The sequence below is a fragment of the Diprion similis genome, chromosome 8 (assembly GCF_021155765.1).
Source record: "Diprion similis isolate iyDipSimi1 chromosome 8, iyDipSimi1.1, whole genome shotgun sequence".
NCBI lineage: Eukaryota > Metazoa > Arthropoda > Insecta > Hymenoptera > Diprionidae > Diprion > Diprion similis.
The window spans coordinates 22,070,491-22,087,334 of NC_060112.1; the positions used below are offsets into that span (position 1 = coordinate 22,070,491).

Sequence of the window (16,844 nt, forward strand, 5' to 3'; positions counted from 1 at the left end):
TTTTTTGTAAATTTTAACTGTAAGTATGTAACCCCTTAATGTTAAGCCATATACAGTTTTCAAATCGATTTCATATTCACAATTCAGAATTTTTAAAAGCCCTTTTTTAAACTTTGCTCCTCGAATGCCGGGCGAATCTTTATTTTTACTAATTTCATCGACCTCAGCAGCTCCTCCTTTAATTCTTATTATTCAGTTTTAACTACGTCAGCCAACATTGCTGCGAGGTGATTCTACACAAAATTTATACAGTACCAATCCGTAGTCGCCATTTTTTTTTCGACTCCACAATTAGCGAGAAAGCCTTTTGATTGCCGATGAAACGTTAATCACGTTCTAAAGAGAAGGGAATTAAACGTTTCCGCACCTCCGTGGAATAAAATATACAGTCGAGCATAGATTATTGATCTGAGCACGGAAAACGATGAGAGCGGTGGAAATTTCTCGAGTGGATTGCTTTTGCCTTCACCTCGTTTATTAAACAAATTTTTTTCGAGATGCCAGTAAAGTGTATCCAATAGGAACTCGTGACAAGTTTTCGGAAGATTTCATGCATCGATTATAATAAAGTTGCGTGTCTTTTTTCTTAATGAATTACGTGATTTTTATGATCCTTGATTAGGTTGAATAAATTGCGAAGATATTCAAGCTGAACCAATTTTTTTATACCCAGTTATATTTACTCAGAATTCAGTCTTAAGGAGAAATTTTGCTGAGTAGCTTTCACCGCGCATTCTTGGGTTTAAAGGGTGAATCGGTATGGAATGGCGACGGAACTGATTGGTTGAAGGGGTCGAGTCCCATCCAATCCTGCGGGATCCCGTGGAGCGGTGAATAGATTCGTCGGTTTTAATTTTCTCCCATTGAGCGCGGGGTTATGGGTAATTTTGAAGAACGGTGATAGTTTTATCTGCGCGTGGCGACGTGCATGGACGTGGGTGGGGGTGAAAATGCTGAAAGACGAAAAAGTCGGCTGTTCGAAAAGTCGGAACTTTGGAGATACGAATTTGAAAATAAGGAATGATCAGGGTACCGAAATCCGGATTTTCAATGGATCACCCAGTATAATAACTGTTTTCTTGAAAGTTTATTTAACCGGAAAAGTAATTTCAGAACAGTCTGCATTCCGAGTGAAGAAAGCGCAGAATGTGAAAATGTAGAAAACTGAAAGTTTCGAAATTAAAAATTGAGGACAGCCGTAAAATGCAAAAAAATATTTCACCGAATGCCGAAAGGACGAAATCTCCTGAAAATTTGAAATTTGTGAAATTCTTCAACTCGACGCTAGTTTTATCAAAATCATCTTATTCTATTGGACAATCGTCTGTGTCGTCAAAGACAAACAGAACGCAAAGGCATAGACAAGATATTTTTAATAACATTAAACAGGACATTTTTTTCTACATGACGTATGACCCTCGTGTCACTTCACAAGCTTAACACCATTTATTAGCTTCTCTCTACATGTATACGAGCACATTGCAATGGCCTAAACTGCGGCGCCATGAATTCATGCAACTATTTTTAATTTAGTCAATTCGCAAGTCTCGTTTAGCGCACCGAGCGGAGATAAATCATCGATAAACTGTCCGACAGCTCAGCTGACGGAAACGCTCGATCATCGTACGGACACTTTCTGCCCTTCGATCCCCTTGGAAATGAATAAATAAGCGACGAAGCTTACGTGTCAAGGCCAAAGAAGGCTCGCTATCTTCCATATATATGTATACGTTTGCACATGCAATATTTCACTTTATCCAAAGGATGTTTTTTCATCCTCTTCGTCGTCAGTAAGTATAACGACAAGCAAAAAGAGAAAAGAGTCGGTTTAAACATTTGCGAACTATGAATCGTACACGTATATCGTGTGTACCTAGAAACCGCGATTTCCCTGCTTTCCAAGGGTTGAAAAAAATTGTTCAATTTAGCTCTACCCGGCTCGTTTATTACATGGGACACGTTTTCTCTCTCCATACTAATGAAAATTAACTCGTTGCCTCGTTGATTTACGGTTTGTGGTAATTCGGTGAAAATTCGCGGCCAGGTTTAACAGCCAATGTTATTAACTAGCCACACCGCGATATACGAATAACTTGAGCGGTATTACAGCTGGTTTGTGGCACAAAACACCTGCTCCGATCTGCATACACGGACCCGGATATTACGTCACAGTCGCAATGCGGCCTCTTAGATTATCCTCGATGACGTCACCGCTTCCACTGGCTGTTGCTACATTCCTACACACCCGATGTAAACGCGGAGATCCTTATTCTAAGGATCCGAATGCTCGGACACGTGTTAGAAAGAATCGCTTACGCCGTTTTAGCAGAAATCTTGGAAGGGTGCGTTGCAAATTGGTCGGATTAATTATTATGCGGATGGGAGACACGGAAGTCTTGCCGCAACGTTACTGTCTCTTGGTACTCGGGTTCTTGATAGCGGGCAAATTATACTAACGAGCTTTCCTGAAAGCTGTTCGCATTACAGCGCGGCTTGATGAAGACTGACGAGTCGAACTTCAAAGTATGTAACTTTCTGTATATATCTACTGAGTGTGACATTGAAATTAGAACATGGATGGTTTAGCGAAACGTGGAAATATGGGTGGGGTTGAAATTCCGAATTTGAGAAGTATCAAAAACGCCAAAATCCGGGTTTTTTTGGTCGAGAAACTTGAAGTAAGGAAATTAAACTTTGACCAAAAGAACAAAATGCCGAAAGGGCGTAACTCCGGTGAGTCAAAGTTCCGGAATTGCGAAAATGAGAAAATTCTAAAATCTAGAACATCGAAATTTTAAGTGATCGAAGATTTTCAGTTCCGTGAATTTCTGACTCGGTAAAATTTCACCACTTTGATCTTTCTTTGTTTTCCATGTTTTTTTACGTTCGGAATTTTGGTCATTCCGATTCTCAGTGTTTTTCTCATTTTTTGCACCCACTCATCGAGTAAACTACGCTGTGTGAGTATATTTTAATCTTCCGAATTTTACTATTACAGCCGCAGAAAAATTTCTCACGTTTATACTTCAGCCTCCGATTCTCGTTCTCGTTTATTTTTACCAACTGTCTAAAACTTTCTTCCGAATAAGAGAAGTGAGCGGGGATATAATTCGATTTCTCGATCTCGACTAGAGGAGTGACGGTACATTCTCTGATCATTTTTTATTCTCATATGCCTAGCGGCAATCATTCGAAGATACTGACTCGAGAGAGGCAACGGACGTTGGCTCATCTTCAATATTCCACGAGTTCAGCCATGCTGGTCTATTCTAGAAGGTTGGTGCTTTGGATCGCTTATGCATAAGTAGTGCAATCTATACATACATACCCAGGGTATGCAAACATACATTCCCCCCATTTTCGCTTAATATTTCAACCCTCCGGTCATGTTTATACGTTGCTTTCTTGCCTTCGGTGGATGCTGTAGATTCTCAAAACGTACGGCGAAAATTTACGTAGATACATTAAACATTTCAGCGTTATAAACTAAAAAACAAGACAAAATCAAGTGAATTCCACGTTGTAAGAAATTTGCTTTTGAAATTGATTGGTACGAACTTTTGCAGAACAATTTTCGAGCTCGATTTAAAAATTTCGAGTCAATTTAACATCAGTAGCAGTTAGATGATCTATTAGAAGTGACGTAGAAATATTTTCTACAGTGTCAACGTGATATTTGAATTCCAATTTTCTTACTCAACTTTCGCGTCACGTTTCTCATCGGTCGAAATTCCGAATTCCACCCCCCCCTGCAGCCGATCGATCAAGCGTGACGATGATTAATTAAATAATCGTTTTGAATTCAAGGGTGAATTCACGATCGCATAACTAGGCCATTCGCTATCTGGAAATTGAGTGTACCACCGACCTACAGATATACGAATACATGTACCTACGTAACAGTAGTACGAAAGCTTAATGTTTTTCATCACGCAAACGAATCGTTGCCCTCCCGTTTCCCCTCGGACGAGGGGATATCGCCGACTGAATAATTGCAAAACGTTCCTTGATATTATTCCGTCAACAGAAAGCGAAGAAGGACTCAAAGGTTTCGAGAGATCTTCGAGGCGGACAATAAACGCGCGGGCTAATTAAAATTTAGCAATTAAATGAGCAATAAACTGATCTGCGGAAGTTGCAAAAATTCGACCGAATAATTTCAGGGTGGGGCAAAGTAGGTCCCTTAAGAAAATAATGCCTAAAATTAGAATAAAATGTTTAGTTTTCATACGAAAAATTATGTTAAATTATTATCCAGCTTTATCGAGGAGAAGTGATGATAAATTCGAGTTCAGAAAATTATTTGACTTTGACGAGTTGAGAGTAAAGCATAAGTTGAAACGTTTCGCGTTATGAGTTGTGCAATTACTCGAGTAAATGAATTCCAAATAATTCATATTTAATAAAAAGTTGAGGTTGTTAATTTTATTCCTTGTTATTTAAAAAATTTCAGTATTATACTCGATTCACGAGGGGACGCGGATTTTTTTGGAAATTTTTTGACTCGAAAAATGAGGCCTACCACCTGCAGCGCGTATTATATAGGTAATACGAAGGTTAAAGGAGACCGTAAAAACGCATGAAGCGCAGTTTTTCCAGCTCGTTCGGAAAGAACGTGTTGAAAAGCATAAATCACCGGGACATTATGATCCTTATCGAACGGCCGGAAGCACGGATGTGTCCTGACAGTTTGTGCTGTCTGTACGAACACAATATGAACACAATAATCGCCCGTTTACTGGAAGAAAAAGGGTTCGCCATTATACTGTGTTATATGGGAACAGGTTGACTTTCTAACTCCGGCTATAAGTTTGGCTCTTCGAACGCAACGTCAATTTGCTTACGAGGCAGCCAACACTTCTGGATCATAAATCACCTCAGACTATAGTTTCCCGTACTCTGTGATTTATGTTGCCAAGGCTAAGCCGAACCGCTGCGCAATGCCCTTCCCTCCTTTGTGTACCTAATCCCTCATATCCCGGTATGAGTGATACATGCATATGCAAGCGTGTGTTCGCCTAAATAGTACGTCGAAAAACGCCAAAGGACACGTAATTCGTCGAAGATTTTTTCAAGATTTTTTAACGTTAGTGGATCAATTGTCTAGGATTTCGAAGTAATCTTGGAAAAATTCGAGAGATTGAAGTATTGATTACATACGAGATACTGGAGATCATTTGAGATAATTTTTTAGGAGGCTGGTTAGCAGGTGAGGAACATCAATTTCAGGAAAATGCTTGTTTGAGTAAACCTTTCCGTGATGTAGTTATAGAATTTCATGTGAACCGAACAAACTTGCACTCGGAAAACAATTTGGTCGTAATGACCAAAGTTTGGTTTTGGCAACCAAGTTTCAAGGTTAGGTAATTTACGTCCGACCAAACATTATTTTCATACGACCAAAAAGTTTAATTGATTTTGTAGTGCGCGAAAAAACAAAATGTTTAGTAATGTCTAAGAGAAGGTTTGCCGCCACACCCCATAGATTCTGTTGCGATTGCGAAATCGGATCTACTCAGTGAAATCATTTTGTGAAGATTGAAAAATGATTGTTTAGTTTTTGTTACTGAAAAAGGTTATCGTTTCATCGTAATTTACGCAAGTTAAATTCAGTGCCACATCAAACAACGACGAAGAAATATGCCGTTTGTGAATTGACAGGCTGATTCAATGGTGTCGGAACACGAATGATTTAGTTCTGCCGATTACACCGGACAAATGCTTGGAATCCCTTCTAACAACTGCTCATCTCACTTCTGTCGCAAGAGAGGATTTTTAACGCGTTAGAGAACATTTTGCCACTTCTACGAAAAATTTCATAGACTTACGATGTAACATATTATTTGGTAGCGGTAATCCATTAGTAGCTCTCATGATTTCGTAAAATTTACTAATCTTTATCCACCGAGTAAATTTGGTGGGCTGTGCGAAGCGATTTAGTTGCTTCTACCGGAGCGTATTCAATATTTTGATAATACCGTGAAAGAAGTATTATTTCATTGAATTGACAATAAAGAAAAATCTCGATTTCGTATTTATAAGTATATATTTTATTCAGTAAAATTTTTTTTCAATTTTAAAAGAATTATTTCGTTAATTTTGGTATTAACAATAAAATATTGTGTTCCCACGAGAAATTTTTTTCTACAAAATGCCTTTACAAATCGATTTTTTCAAAAAGCCAAAAACTTTTCTCCTCGCGTGAGAGCTTCATTTTCGTGTCCACTTTAATCCCCCGAATTCGTAAAAGTCACCAAATCCATTACGTAAGGTATAAAAAGTCAGGTGCGTACACTGAATTCCCGAACGGTCAACCCCTCGGGAAAAGGTGTCCGTGTCCCGCCACCCCGTTCGCACATTCATCTCGAATAACGGCGAAAAGCCGCCCTTTTCACTCTCGAGAAGAGAGGCTGACTGAAAGGGAAAGAAGCGTAGCCACGAGAGATGCTCAGAGGCTCCAAGATCCGGACGTGAGGTAAGCAGCCGCGGTTGCTTCCATGAAGCACCCGGTTTCATCACGATCCTCTTTCCACCGACATTGCAGCCATGGTTTATCGTGAGCCCGTTAAACGAGCTGCAGGGGGGAATCAAACGATCCATAAAATCTCGGATTGCAGTTGCAGTCCGCGTCCTCATAGATCCTGCGGAGCTGGTCGAAAGGAAGGAAGCGAAAAGCAGACTCGTTTCTTTCCGTTGGAGCGAGTGGATGACCTTGAATTCAGGGAGTAAGGTAGCTGACATTGACACGTGTAGACCGTTTTATTTTCAAAACTTATAAATCGAGGAGAGAAATTTTTAATTTTTCAATGACTCTAAAACCAATTGCTTGGGGGTGAGACACTGCAAATGTATTTTTTGGTTACTTTAGAACTAACAAGGAACATTAGTTTGGTATCCCCCTATGATTTTGTAGAACATTGAAAACCAAGAACCACGTATTTTTTTTTGTATCTGCGTAAAAACGGTTGTAAAGGGTGAAAACGATCCCCAAAGATGGATTTGAATGAAACTAACGCTGAAGTTTTCCTGTTCATAAAAAAAAAAAAACATTTCAGTGTTGGTTTCGTTGAAATACGTGAAGCACGTCGAGAAATCACCTCGTTGGGTTTCCATCTTTGGGGGTCGTTTCCACCCCTCTAAACCGTTTTTCCACAGATAAAAAAAATTAGGTGTCTCTTAGTTTTCAATTTTCCACAATATACATGAGTCAACGAAACCAGAGGGGAACACCAAACCGATGTTCCTTGTAAGGATCAAAGATATGCAACCAGAAGAGGTCAGTAACTGGGACACTCACTTCAGTACACAGTTTTTCCTTCTCTCATCCAATTTTCGCCACTGGATATTATTGTGTAAGGGAAAAGAAAACGACAAGAAGGTTCTTCGAGATTCCAGGTCGAGTCCCCCTCCACAGTCCGTCTATGAAAGCTTACTCTTTCATTTCCCGTCAATTTCCGCATTAGGGCACTCGATCACAGAGCCCTTCTACCCTTCGCGTCACCGCTTCCGTCAAGGGATGAAAAAGTGAGGGAAAGAGGAAGGAAGACCGAGGCGAAAAAGTTCGCACGAAAGTTTCCTGCGACTTGGTAGCAATATTTTTTTTTTTTTTGCCCTTTTGCCATTTTCGTTTTCTTTTTTCCAAAATTCCGTCCAACTCCTCTCTTAATTTTCTCCTATATTCACTTTCATCTCCGCGGTGTCTCCGGCGTGTTTCAGCGCTCCAGAAACCCTCGTACTTCAACTTTACAACCTAACCGGGCACTTACGTATACCTCTCGACGTTTCGCTCGTCATCCCCGAAAGGTTTCGAGACCCCGTGAAAGCTAAGCTTGCGGCAAGGAGCGTGGAAACTCTGGCACTTCCAGCTCAACGCCACCCTTCGACTTGTGTCACTCATAAGGAGAAGCTCGTGCACCACGTGCGTTATTGCCTATCGAACCTACCGTCACCTAACATCACCTAACGTCACTTAATCAAGCTCCGACCTCCTGACCACATTCTATTAACTATTATCTAAATTGTTACCAGTTTATCGAGGAGGAGAAATTTCACCGAATAAGGTGTCTTACATCCTGTTGTAATTTACGACTGGATTATAGAGAAAATTCGTATACAGGGAGGTTGTTGTAATACAGAAAGTCTGCGAAACTCGCTGTCATGTCTAGAAAATATTCACAGTCAATTAAATGGGGCGAATACCTCGGTACAAATGAATATTAGAAAGCAATTTCGCTGTTGAAAGATTCGCCTCAAACGTATATATGGGATATTCTACGCCAACTGAGTCTGACAATTGTTTATAGTCGATTTTTCTATCTTCATACCTGTGAAAAAATTTTCTTATAAAAATTTGAAAGAAATCGTTGGTGTATTTTGGAACTGGAGAAATAATTAAATAAATCGGTAATCAAATCGGAGATGCGGTATGCATTATAATAGATTTTGAACAGGTATGAAAACAGAAGAAATAATTTTAAAGAAATGTAAAAAAAAAAAAAACTGAAGAAAACGTGAAAACGCTTTTTTTCGGCTTCTTGTTTCATAAAAATCAATTTGTGTATTTTTGAGATGGATTTAAAAGTTCGTAGGGTAAAGATGAGTGATAAAAAAAAATTTGAACGTTTTTTGGAAGCTTTTCAGGGGTCGTAGTAATATATTATTACTGGTATACAAGACAACAAATTGATTTTTCCACCACAGTATTCCGTGAAATGAGATATCGACAAGCAAGTATCGTTCCTGAGAAACCTGGCATATTAATAACACATCATTGGCCGATTCCTTTCGCCCGTTTTGATATGCAAACGATATAAATTTGTCCGTAATATGAGACCGAAGGCGGTCGAATCTCTGAATTCTTCTATCCGCGCCTTCGCTGAGTCAAATTTAAGTATATATGTATGGTATACATGGCCTGTTTCAACGGTACATAAACATAAGCGGATTATATTCTGGTATATAAAGCGTTAAACGAGATATTGGGTAAATCGGTTTTGCTACTTGCGAGTAAATCTTTCAATTTTTCAAGGAATCCTTCGGCTTTGGCGTGTCGCGTATGCTACCGCGTATGCGTAAAATTTTTTGTCACATAAGAGATGAACCTATAAATTTACATCTCAAGGGGAGTGATTTTGGTCTGCAGAAAAATGTACCTGCTACAGGTTTATCGATGTGTGGGACGCAAATTTCAATCTAGCAGCGCGATTATTGCTCTCTGCACAAGTGCCTGCATGTTTTTGAATGATTTTCACTCGTCATCGCCTTTGATGATGCAAGAAAAAATGATTGACTTAAGTCGAAAGTCACTTTTTCTTATTTTAACGAATCCGAAAAACGGAAATTCCCACGTCCCGTTCAATTTCAACTTCCGGTTCTGCAGGAAATAAATCGAGTTTCAATGTCTTCTCGACAAACATATACTTTTTCTCAGTTCATATTTTTTTTTATTTTTAATTTATAAATGTTTTGTACTTTAGAATTTTTCCAATTTGTCTTTCAAAACTTTTTCATTTGACTGCCAAGGCTTATCACTCTCAAATATTTCACTCGGCCGTCTTCGAGATGATCGCGAAAGTTTATCGGACAGACCAACAGACTTTTTTTCTTTTCACGGTGATGAAAAGTGTGGCAAAAAAAAAAAAAAACTGTTTTTCCAGCTTATTTTTGTTTCTCTGTGTCAAACTTTCAGTGTAATTTCCATCCGTGACGCGTGTGAAAATGATCGATTGCCTGAAGCAAAAACTCGAAGGATCGATCATTCGCGAATGCAGTTGAAACTCTGAAGGTACACAGACGAGCGATCTATACCGTATAATCGTAAAAATGTTAAGATCATCCGTGATAACTTTTCCGATCATATTTTACGCGCGATTCTTATCCAACGGTGACACATCACGTGTGCGGCAATTTACAACGAAATAGAATTTCCTTTTTTCGATTTTCCTCCTCATTTTCCATCATTCTCGCGGCTATCCGAGCAACGCGTGAACAAAGCTGCTTTTATAACGTCACGGTGATGGCGATCGTTTGAACGGAAAATGTGCATGATGTATGAACCCCGAACCGCGATGACGTACATACATCAGTTTTTTCAAAGACAGTACCTTAAACCTCATACACAGCTGTTATCCAGCGCCAGTCCGGGGGATGAAAAGACGCGGTTAATGTTCCCAGAATTCAATTCACATATCATCCTCGCGTAATCATGATCTCGTGGCGTGTCACTCGGCATCCTCAGGATTTAACACACAACGTAGATCGTCGCACCAGCCAAAAAAAAAGCAGAAAGAAAAAAAAAAACTAAGCTATAAAGACCGGCGGAATTCACCCCGAAAATCATCCCCGTTCGCGGATCTACACCTGGAATATTTATTCGATTAAATATATATATATATATATACACGTGCTTGTGTGTCTGTGTATGTAACTATACGTATAATAATACACCTTATATTATATGTGCACGAAAACCGCCCGAGCAGATAATTAATTATCCTGCGGAAGTAAAAATTTCACCCTATATAACTCTGGGTTATTGCCAAAAAGTGCTTGCTCAGGTATCCGGGAAGGAAACGTCCAGTGAATGTGTACATACGTGAGCGGATCCCTTGAATTTTAACCAGTTTTTTATAGGGTAGAAATTTCTATCCGACTGTGATTTGGATATGTCATAATATGCACATTGAGATTGATATGATAATCCTGCAATTGCCAGGTTCTTATAATTCTCACCGTTTATCGAGAACACTTTGATCAATTTTATCACGTTTTCGAATCGGAATTTTTTTTTTGTCCGTTCATGAAATCCATTTCGATGTGGACTCGCAAGAACTGAAAAAGAAACCGTCTTTTTCGATATTTTCAGCTTTTTCTGTGCACGTGCGAAGGATTAAGAAATAAACCTTTTTTCGTCCATGTTAGTTATTTCGGAATATGATTTGAAATTTTTACAAGCGTAATGAAAATTGGACTAGAAATATATCGACACATGGATATTTAAAAAAGGTACAGAATATATTCATAAAATTCAACTTTTAATATAAACAGGATAATTTTGATTTTAGATAAGTCGAAAAAATCATCGGCCAATTAGATACTCGTTCTACCTTCTCTAGAGCGACGAAGTAAAATTAGACGGGCAATTTGTCGACGAATAACAGTTGATTTGGCAAGGAAAACAACGGTGACAGAATAGCCCCGTTATTTTCTGTACAGTCTTTCGGAGAGTGAATGCCAGTGAGAGAAATCTCCGAGCTTGTTGGCCTCTTACACGGACCGCGGGAAATAAAAGCGGTTGGAGATCGAATCGAGGGGCAGAGAACAAAACGAGTTAAATACTCGCTAATTACCAGACGGAGAGAGAAAATTGGTTCCCTTCGCGCTGCAAGAAGTCGTTTTCGTTTTCTTCTTCTTTTTCTTCGTATTCTTCCTTTCGTCTGTTATACGGAAACAAGGTGTACCTGCAAGAGGGGAAACCCGAGAGAAGCTTGTAACTAAGTACAGAAATAAAAGTTGTATTAATGGGATTTCGTTTACGTGCGTGGGTGCCGTGATTCTCGATTTCGAATGGTGAATACAAAGGGGCTTTTGTTACCCTGCGGCGGTGCTTCTGAAGTGATGAACTGCTCCGCGTTTATAGCTTAGCTTACCAACCCAAAAACGAACTGGCGAAGCGCCCTGTACTCGACCAATTCATTAGACGAATCGAGCTTGTTATACACGTTGATTCCTCGAAGTAAACTCGAACTTAAAGTACGAGATCGTCTTGATTCATCATCCGAACGAACAATCGTGCCAAAGCTTCTTCTGTAAATTGCAGGAAAACAGGGGCGGAGAATCTTGCGTCCGAAGTTGCGAGAATTCAATCCTTCAAATTCGTATATCGCGTAAGGTATATATAGTACCTACGAGTGACATTTATGCCATTGTAGAAAGCGGTAATCCATCCTCACAGGATGGCACAGCCCGTTAGAATGTGAAACGGAATTTACAGATGAAAGAGAACTTTTTTTTTTTTTTTTTTTTTTTTTTTTTTCTACTATTTATTTCTATTCCTCTTTTCATTTCATTGCTCGTCCTTTCAAAACGTATTTTCTCTGAGCACTTGGATTTCAACAGTTGCCTAGCAAAAACGTTTAGCGAAAACGCTGCGACGACGCCTACGCTCGCTGGTGGCAAATAGATGAAGAAGAAAAAAGAAACAAAACAACAAAAGTGGAAAAAAAATAAAATAAATACTAGATTTGAATATCGCGTGAGCTGCAGAATTGTGTTCAAAATGTATATCCACCTCTCTCGTATCGCTCTCAGTTTATTTTTATTCTCTTCCATTATTTTGAATTTTTCACGTAGGTATGTATAATATATATACATCTATGTATGTGCATACATACATACCGTATGTACAGCAAAGAATAAGGTCCAACTGTAGGAAGAAACGTCGCAATTTCGTTGCTTACCTATCTACCTATCTACATAATATGTATACATATATTTATACAGTACCTTCTGCACTCGAGTAAAAAGAAATAGAAAAAACTCCATACGAGCTTCTCTAGCGTATACATCTGCAATTGGATCGATGGAAATTCTCTTTTCTCAATCTTTACATCATTCTTTGTTGCAATAATATTCTCAAAGTTTCGTCTAACAATAAGGTGTATTACAAGTATATATATTATACGTATAAGACATATATACGTATTCGCTTCCACAGATGTAACTTTTTGTCTCGCTAAACCCCACGGACAAATAACTTGTGGTGGTTGTTTTTTTATACGGAATTGTGATAATAATTCAGATATTTCATGCAACTGTTTCAAACACACGTTTTATCTTATGGGTATAATTTGTTATTTTGGATTTTAAAATAAAGTCTGTGGCTTTTCAGGTCTCAGCCAATATCGTGGATATTCTCGATAAGGATGATTACATCGTCGCTTCGTTGTTACAAACGTTCCGTATTTTCAGATCCAACTAATAGAGTAAAGTAGATGAAATTATCTACCTTGACGTAGGTAACTAACTCGAGTAAGTTAACTTCAACTTAATGTCGGATTTAAAAACGGGCGATTTCCTACCTGTAAGTGATAAAGGCGAAGACCAATGCCACAAGGGAGAGACTTCCTCCCAAAACCACGATCAGGCTGAGGGCGCCGTCTTGGTCCAGGGCGCCCCCAATCCCCCCGGAAATGCCTCCGCCCGCCAGCCCCTTCGCCTGAGGGAAGCCGTGCACAACCCCCGTGTAAAGAGTTTCCATCTCGTATAAATCGGTCGGCTTCAATTCGTCATCTGAAAGTTAAATGATAGAGAAAATTGGCGGGTTACGAGAGTATTTATAAAGACGCGTTACGAATGAAAAGTGTGTGGCGCTAAAAAAGCAGAAATATTGAAAAATCAAGTGTCGCAATATAGAATTTTCGAAATGTGAAAAGGTCGAAATGAATAAGAAACAGTTTAGCTTCCAATATTTTCGCCGCTTCGATCCACTTTTTGAATTCTGAAAATTCTACAGATTTCACGACTTTAAAAACTCGACATCGTGAATCTTGGATTTTCTGATCTTTAGAAATTTTATACCCATCTGGACCCGAAATAGAAATTCGATTACAAGTAGCTAGACGGTGAAAATGTTCCTCATGTAGCTCAAAGCAATCGTCGAACGATATTATTTATACGTCCAATTCTTTAAAGATGTAATAAATCGCAGGTAGAACACATATAGTGGACAGGAATAAAAGAGCAAAGCTGAATTGTAGTAATTCATTCTCTCTCTCTCTCTCTCTCTCTCTCTCTCTTTCTCTCTCTCTCTTTCTCTCTATTATACAGCTATGAATAGCCGGTGCAGGACGTTTCGGGAACTGGATAAAAGGCCCTTTCGCAATCGAAGTAAAGGAGCACAGGTGGTGCCTATATATGTATACCTTATCGATATAGCTTTTGGAAGTAGAAACGAATGCCGAAGAAATATGGGACGTAGATTCGATTGCTCTTTCGTCGAAGTTTCGTTGCGTGACGTATAGAAGAAAAGGGAGAGCGAGGAAAAGGGTTGGCTATCTTTGCGATGATAAAGATTATCGGAACGCACGCCGCGGAAATATCGTATTGATGTAGGCATTGTGAAAGGGTTTCTTTGTCAACTTCGATATTACAGTATCGAGATTACCCCGGCTTTCATTATGTCATATATACGTAGGTACGTAGATACGTAGATACACAGATGTAGATAGTCTACCAGTAGAATTACCAAAAATAATTGATTTTCGATTGAATCGATCATTTTTTCCCGATTATTTTTCCTGACGATCGATTTACGTTTCTTTACTTCCATAATTTAAAAGATGAAATAAAATATCAAATTAGGTGATCAAAGAATCAATTATTATCATCGACTTACTCACTGAGTACCTATTTTTATAAAATAAGTAAAAGATAATTGAATATTTTCACCTGATATTGAACAAATATTCTAAATGAAACCATAAATTATAAAAAAATATGAACTAATCGATTAATCGATTAATTTTTACCGATTCAATCGAGTCATGTTCGCTTATTTTTTTCGACCCGATTGATCGATGCATCGATTATTTTTAGCTTAATAGCCTCGCGCTGGGTTTCAAAAAGTAACAGTGAACCCATCGCAAAGGGATTACTTCACGCAATTCTTTTTTGCAACGTCCATTTTGCCAGTTGTTTTACTTCCGGAATGTTTTACTTCAACTTATCTTTTTCTTTCTTTCTTTTTTTCTTTTTTATCCCTTCCACCCACATCTTGAGAAAAAAATCAGCCCCTGAAATAATAAGGGAAGGGAAATAGAAAGCGAAAAATCTTTTTCAGATAAAATATCCCGACAGACTACTATACTGACTTTTTCTTTCGCTTTCTTCTCCAAACACCGTCGACTATATAATGTATATAACTCGGGTGGGAAGGTACACAATAACGCGAAACGAAAATTCATAAAACATCGCAGGATATACGGTATAATAATATATTTATCTGTATAAAGTTGTAAACATACCTCAGGAATTTAAAAGCAGTTATAATTTTTTTTTTTTTTGTCGTTGTTGGTTTTATTTTTAATTTTAATTTTTTTTTTATCAAGCAACAAAACAAACACAAAATTAGTCTTGTTAGTCTTCCTTTTGTTTTTTTTTCCCTTTTTATTCTTCGGACGAATTGTGATAACGTAACGTAACGGAAATTGAACCTTCTCGCATTTTTATTATGAGCTCCTTTTCCTCGGCTCCGAGGTAGATTTTTTCTGACATTTTTTTGGAATTTCGTCAATTTTCTTTCATCAGCTAAGTCTGTTTTTGCCTTCCACGTTTTAACGAATTTTCACTCGTTCTTTTACACCCTTTCCTCGTCTTTCCTTCCGCTTCTTTGCACCGCCAATTAACCACTCGGTTGTTTAATTACGAAGCCAAAAGTTACGATATGGAAGTTACACAGTTTTAATTACCGGAAGCAAACCCACGAAAAACTTTTCCAATATTTCTTTCGGTCGCCAGCTTGACGACCCTGCGATGCATAAAGAGTCTGTTTCTCCTTTTTGCTTTTCCCATTTTATTTCTCTCTCAATTATACGTACACATATATACAAATATGTATATCAACACACATGTATATCATTTCTATCGAACTAACATGAAAACAGGGCGGTAAGAGTGAAACGGAAAATGAGTAAAAAATGATTAAAATTTTTTAAACGCATTGATACAATGTTTATTCATCCATTTTTTTATTATTATTTTTTTTTCATAACAAATCTTTTCACAAATACAAATATGAGGCATTTAAATTGACTGCTACGTGGCTAGACGATCAAATGAGTCACCTCAAGAGGAAAAATTCGAATTTGAATTCTATTCGAAGTACAATTCGGGTCAGTTAGGCGCTGTTACGACAGGAAATTTAATCCTAATACCCGGCATCCGTTCGATTGAAGCACTCACTTCACATCGGGAAAAAATTGCATACAAGGTACTTTGAGGCACGTGGGGAATTCGAATTGCAAAATTGTACGCGAGGTGCGTTCTTATCGAGGAATTATGAAGAAACGAGAGGAGATGATAAACAGGAATACCAACTTCTGCAAATTGTTGCAATTCATTTCCTCAACGAGGTGATAATTAATTAAGCTGTATTATAATGCAAGAGTGCAAGTCGCTTACCATGCGAATAAGAGCGAGGGTTGACAGTCGAAGTTCAACAAATAAACCGAAGAAATTTTCGGCTGAAAAGAAAATTCGCACGTCACGTGATATTATTATTGAGAAAAAAAAAAAAAAAAAAAAATTGTAATTTTTTTATCGCCGTTCGCACGTGCGTCGATTAAACAGCTATCGGCACGTTTTCGCATAAAATCCCCGAATGCCTTTCCCCCTCCTTTTACAAAATCGAATCTGTTATTAAATTGGAATCGAAGAAAATTTCGGGAGAAAAAAAATTGGATTTGACCAAAACGTTATTTACAATTAAGTCATAATAAAATATAACGCGAAATTTGATTCTCCCGTTTTATCTATTTTTCAGAAACCACGTTATCAAATTCAAAAAATCACGGCTAAATTCTCAGGCGGTGGTGAAAAACTTCTTTCAATCTCGACCGCATCGACGAATCGAAAGGAAAAGCCGCGAGTGTCGGCTGTGCGGTTGGCGTGCGACGCGCTACTGAAGTCTGTATCGCGTTTCCCCAAGTTCATCGTGCGCATGTTCATTCGGAAATGGACAGAGAGACCGACGTCTGACTACCAGACATGCCGACGCACCTACAGGACACCATACACACATACGCACATACATAGCGTGCGAGAATTCCGCGCTTCGTCGTATCAGC

The 16,844-nt window shown here is 38.5% G+C and overlaps 1 protein-coding gene across 1 annotated transcript in view; it reads right to left on the bottom strand.

The window, feature by feature from the left end:
- The window catches only part of LOC124409007 (latrophilin-like protein LAT-2), a 71,858-nt gene extending 55,628 nt beyond the window's left edge, over positions 1 to 16,230 (bottom strand). The window contains exons 1-2 of the mRNA XM_046886394.1: positions 16,180 to 16,230; positions 13,080 to 13,290 (exon numbers count right to left, since the gene is read on the bottom strand). Of these exons, the coding sequence (XP_046742350.1) occupies positions 13,080 to 13,258 (179 nt within the window). The 5' untranslated portion in view covers positions 13,259 to 13,290; positions 16,180 to 16,230. The remainder of the gene's footprint in view (positions 1 to 13,079; positions 13,291 to 16,179) is intronic.
- Between the last annotated feature and the right edge of the window lie 614 nt (positions 16,231 to 16,844).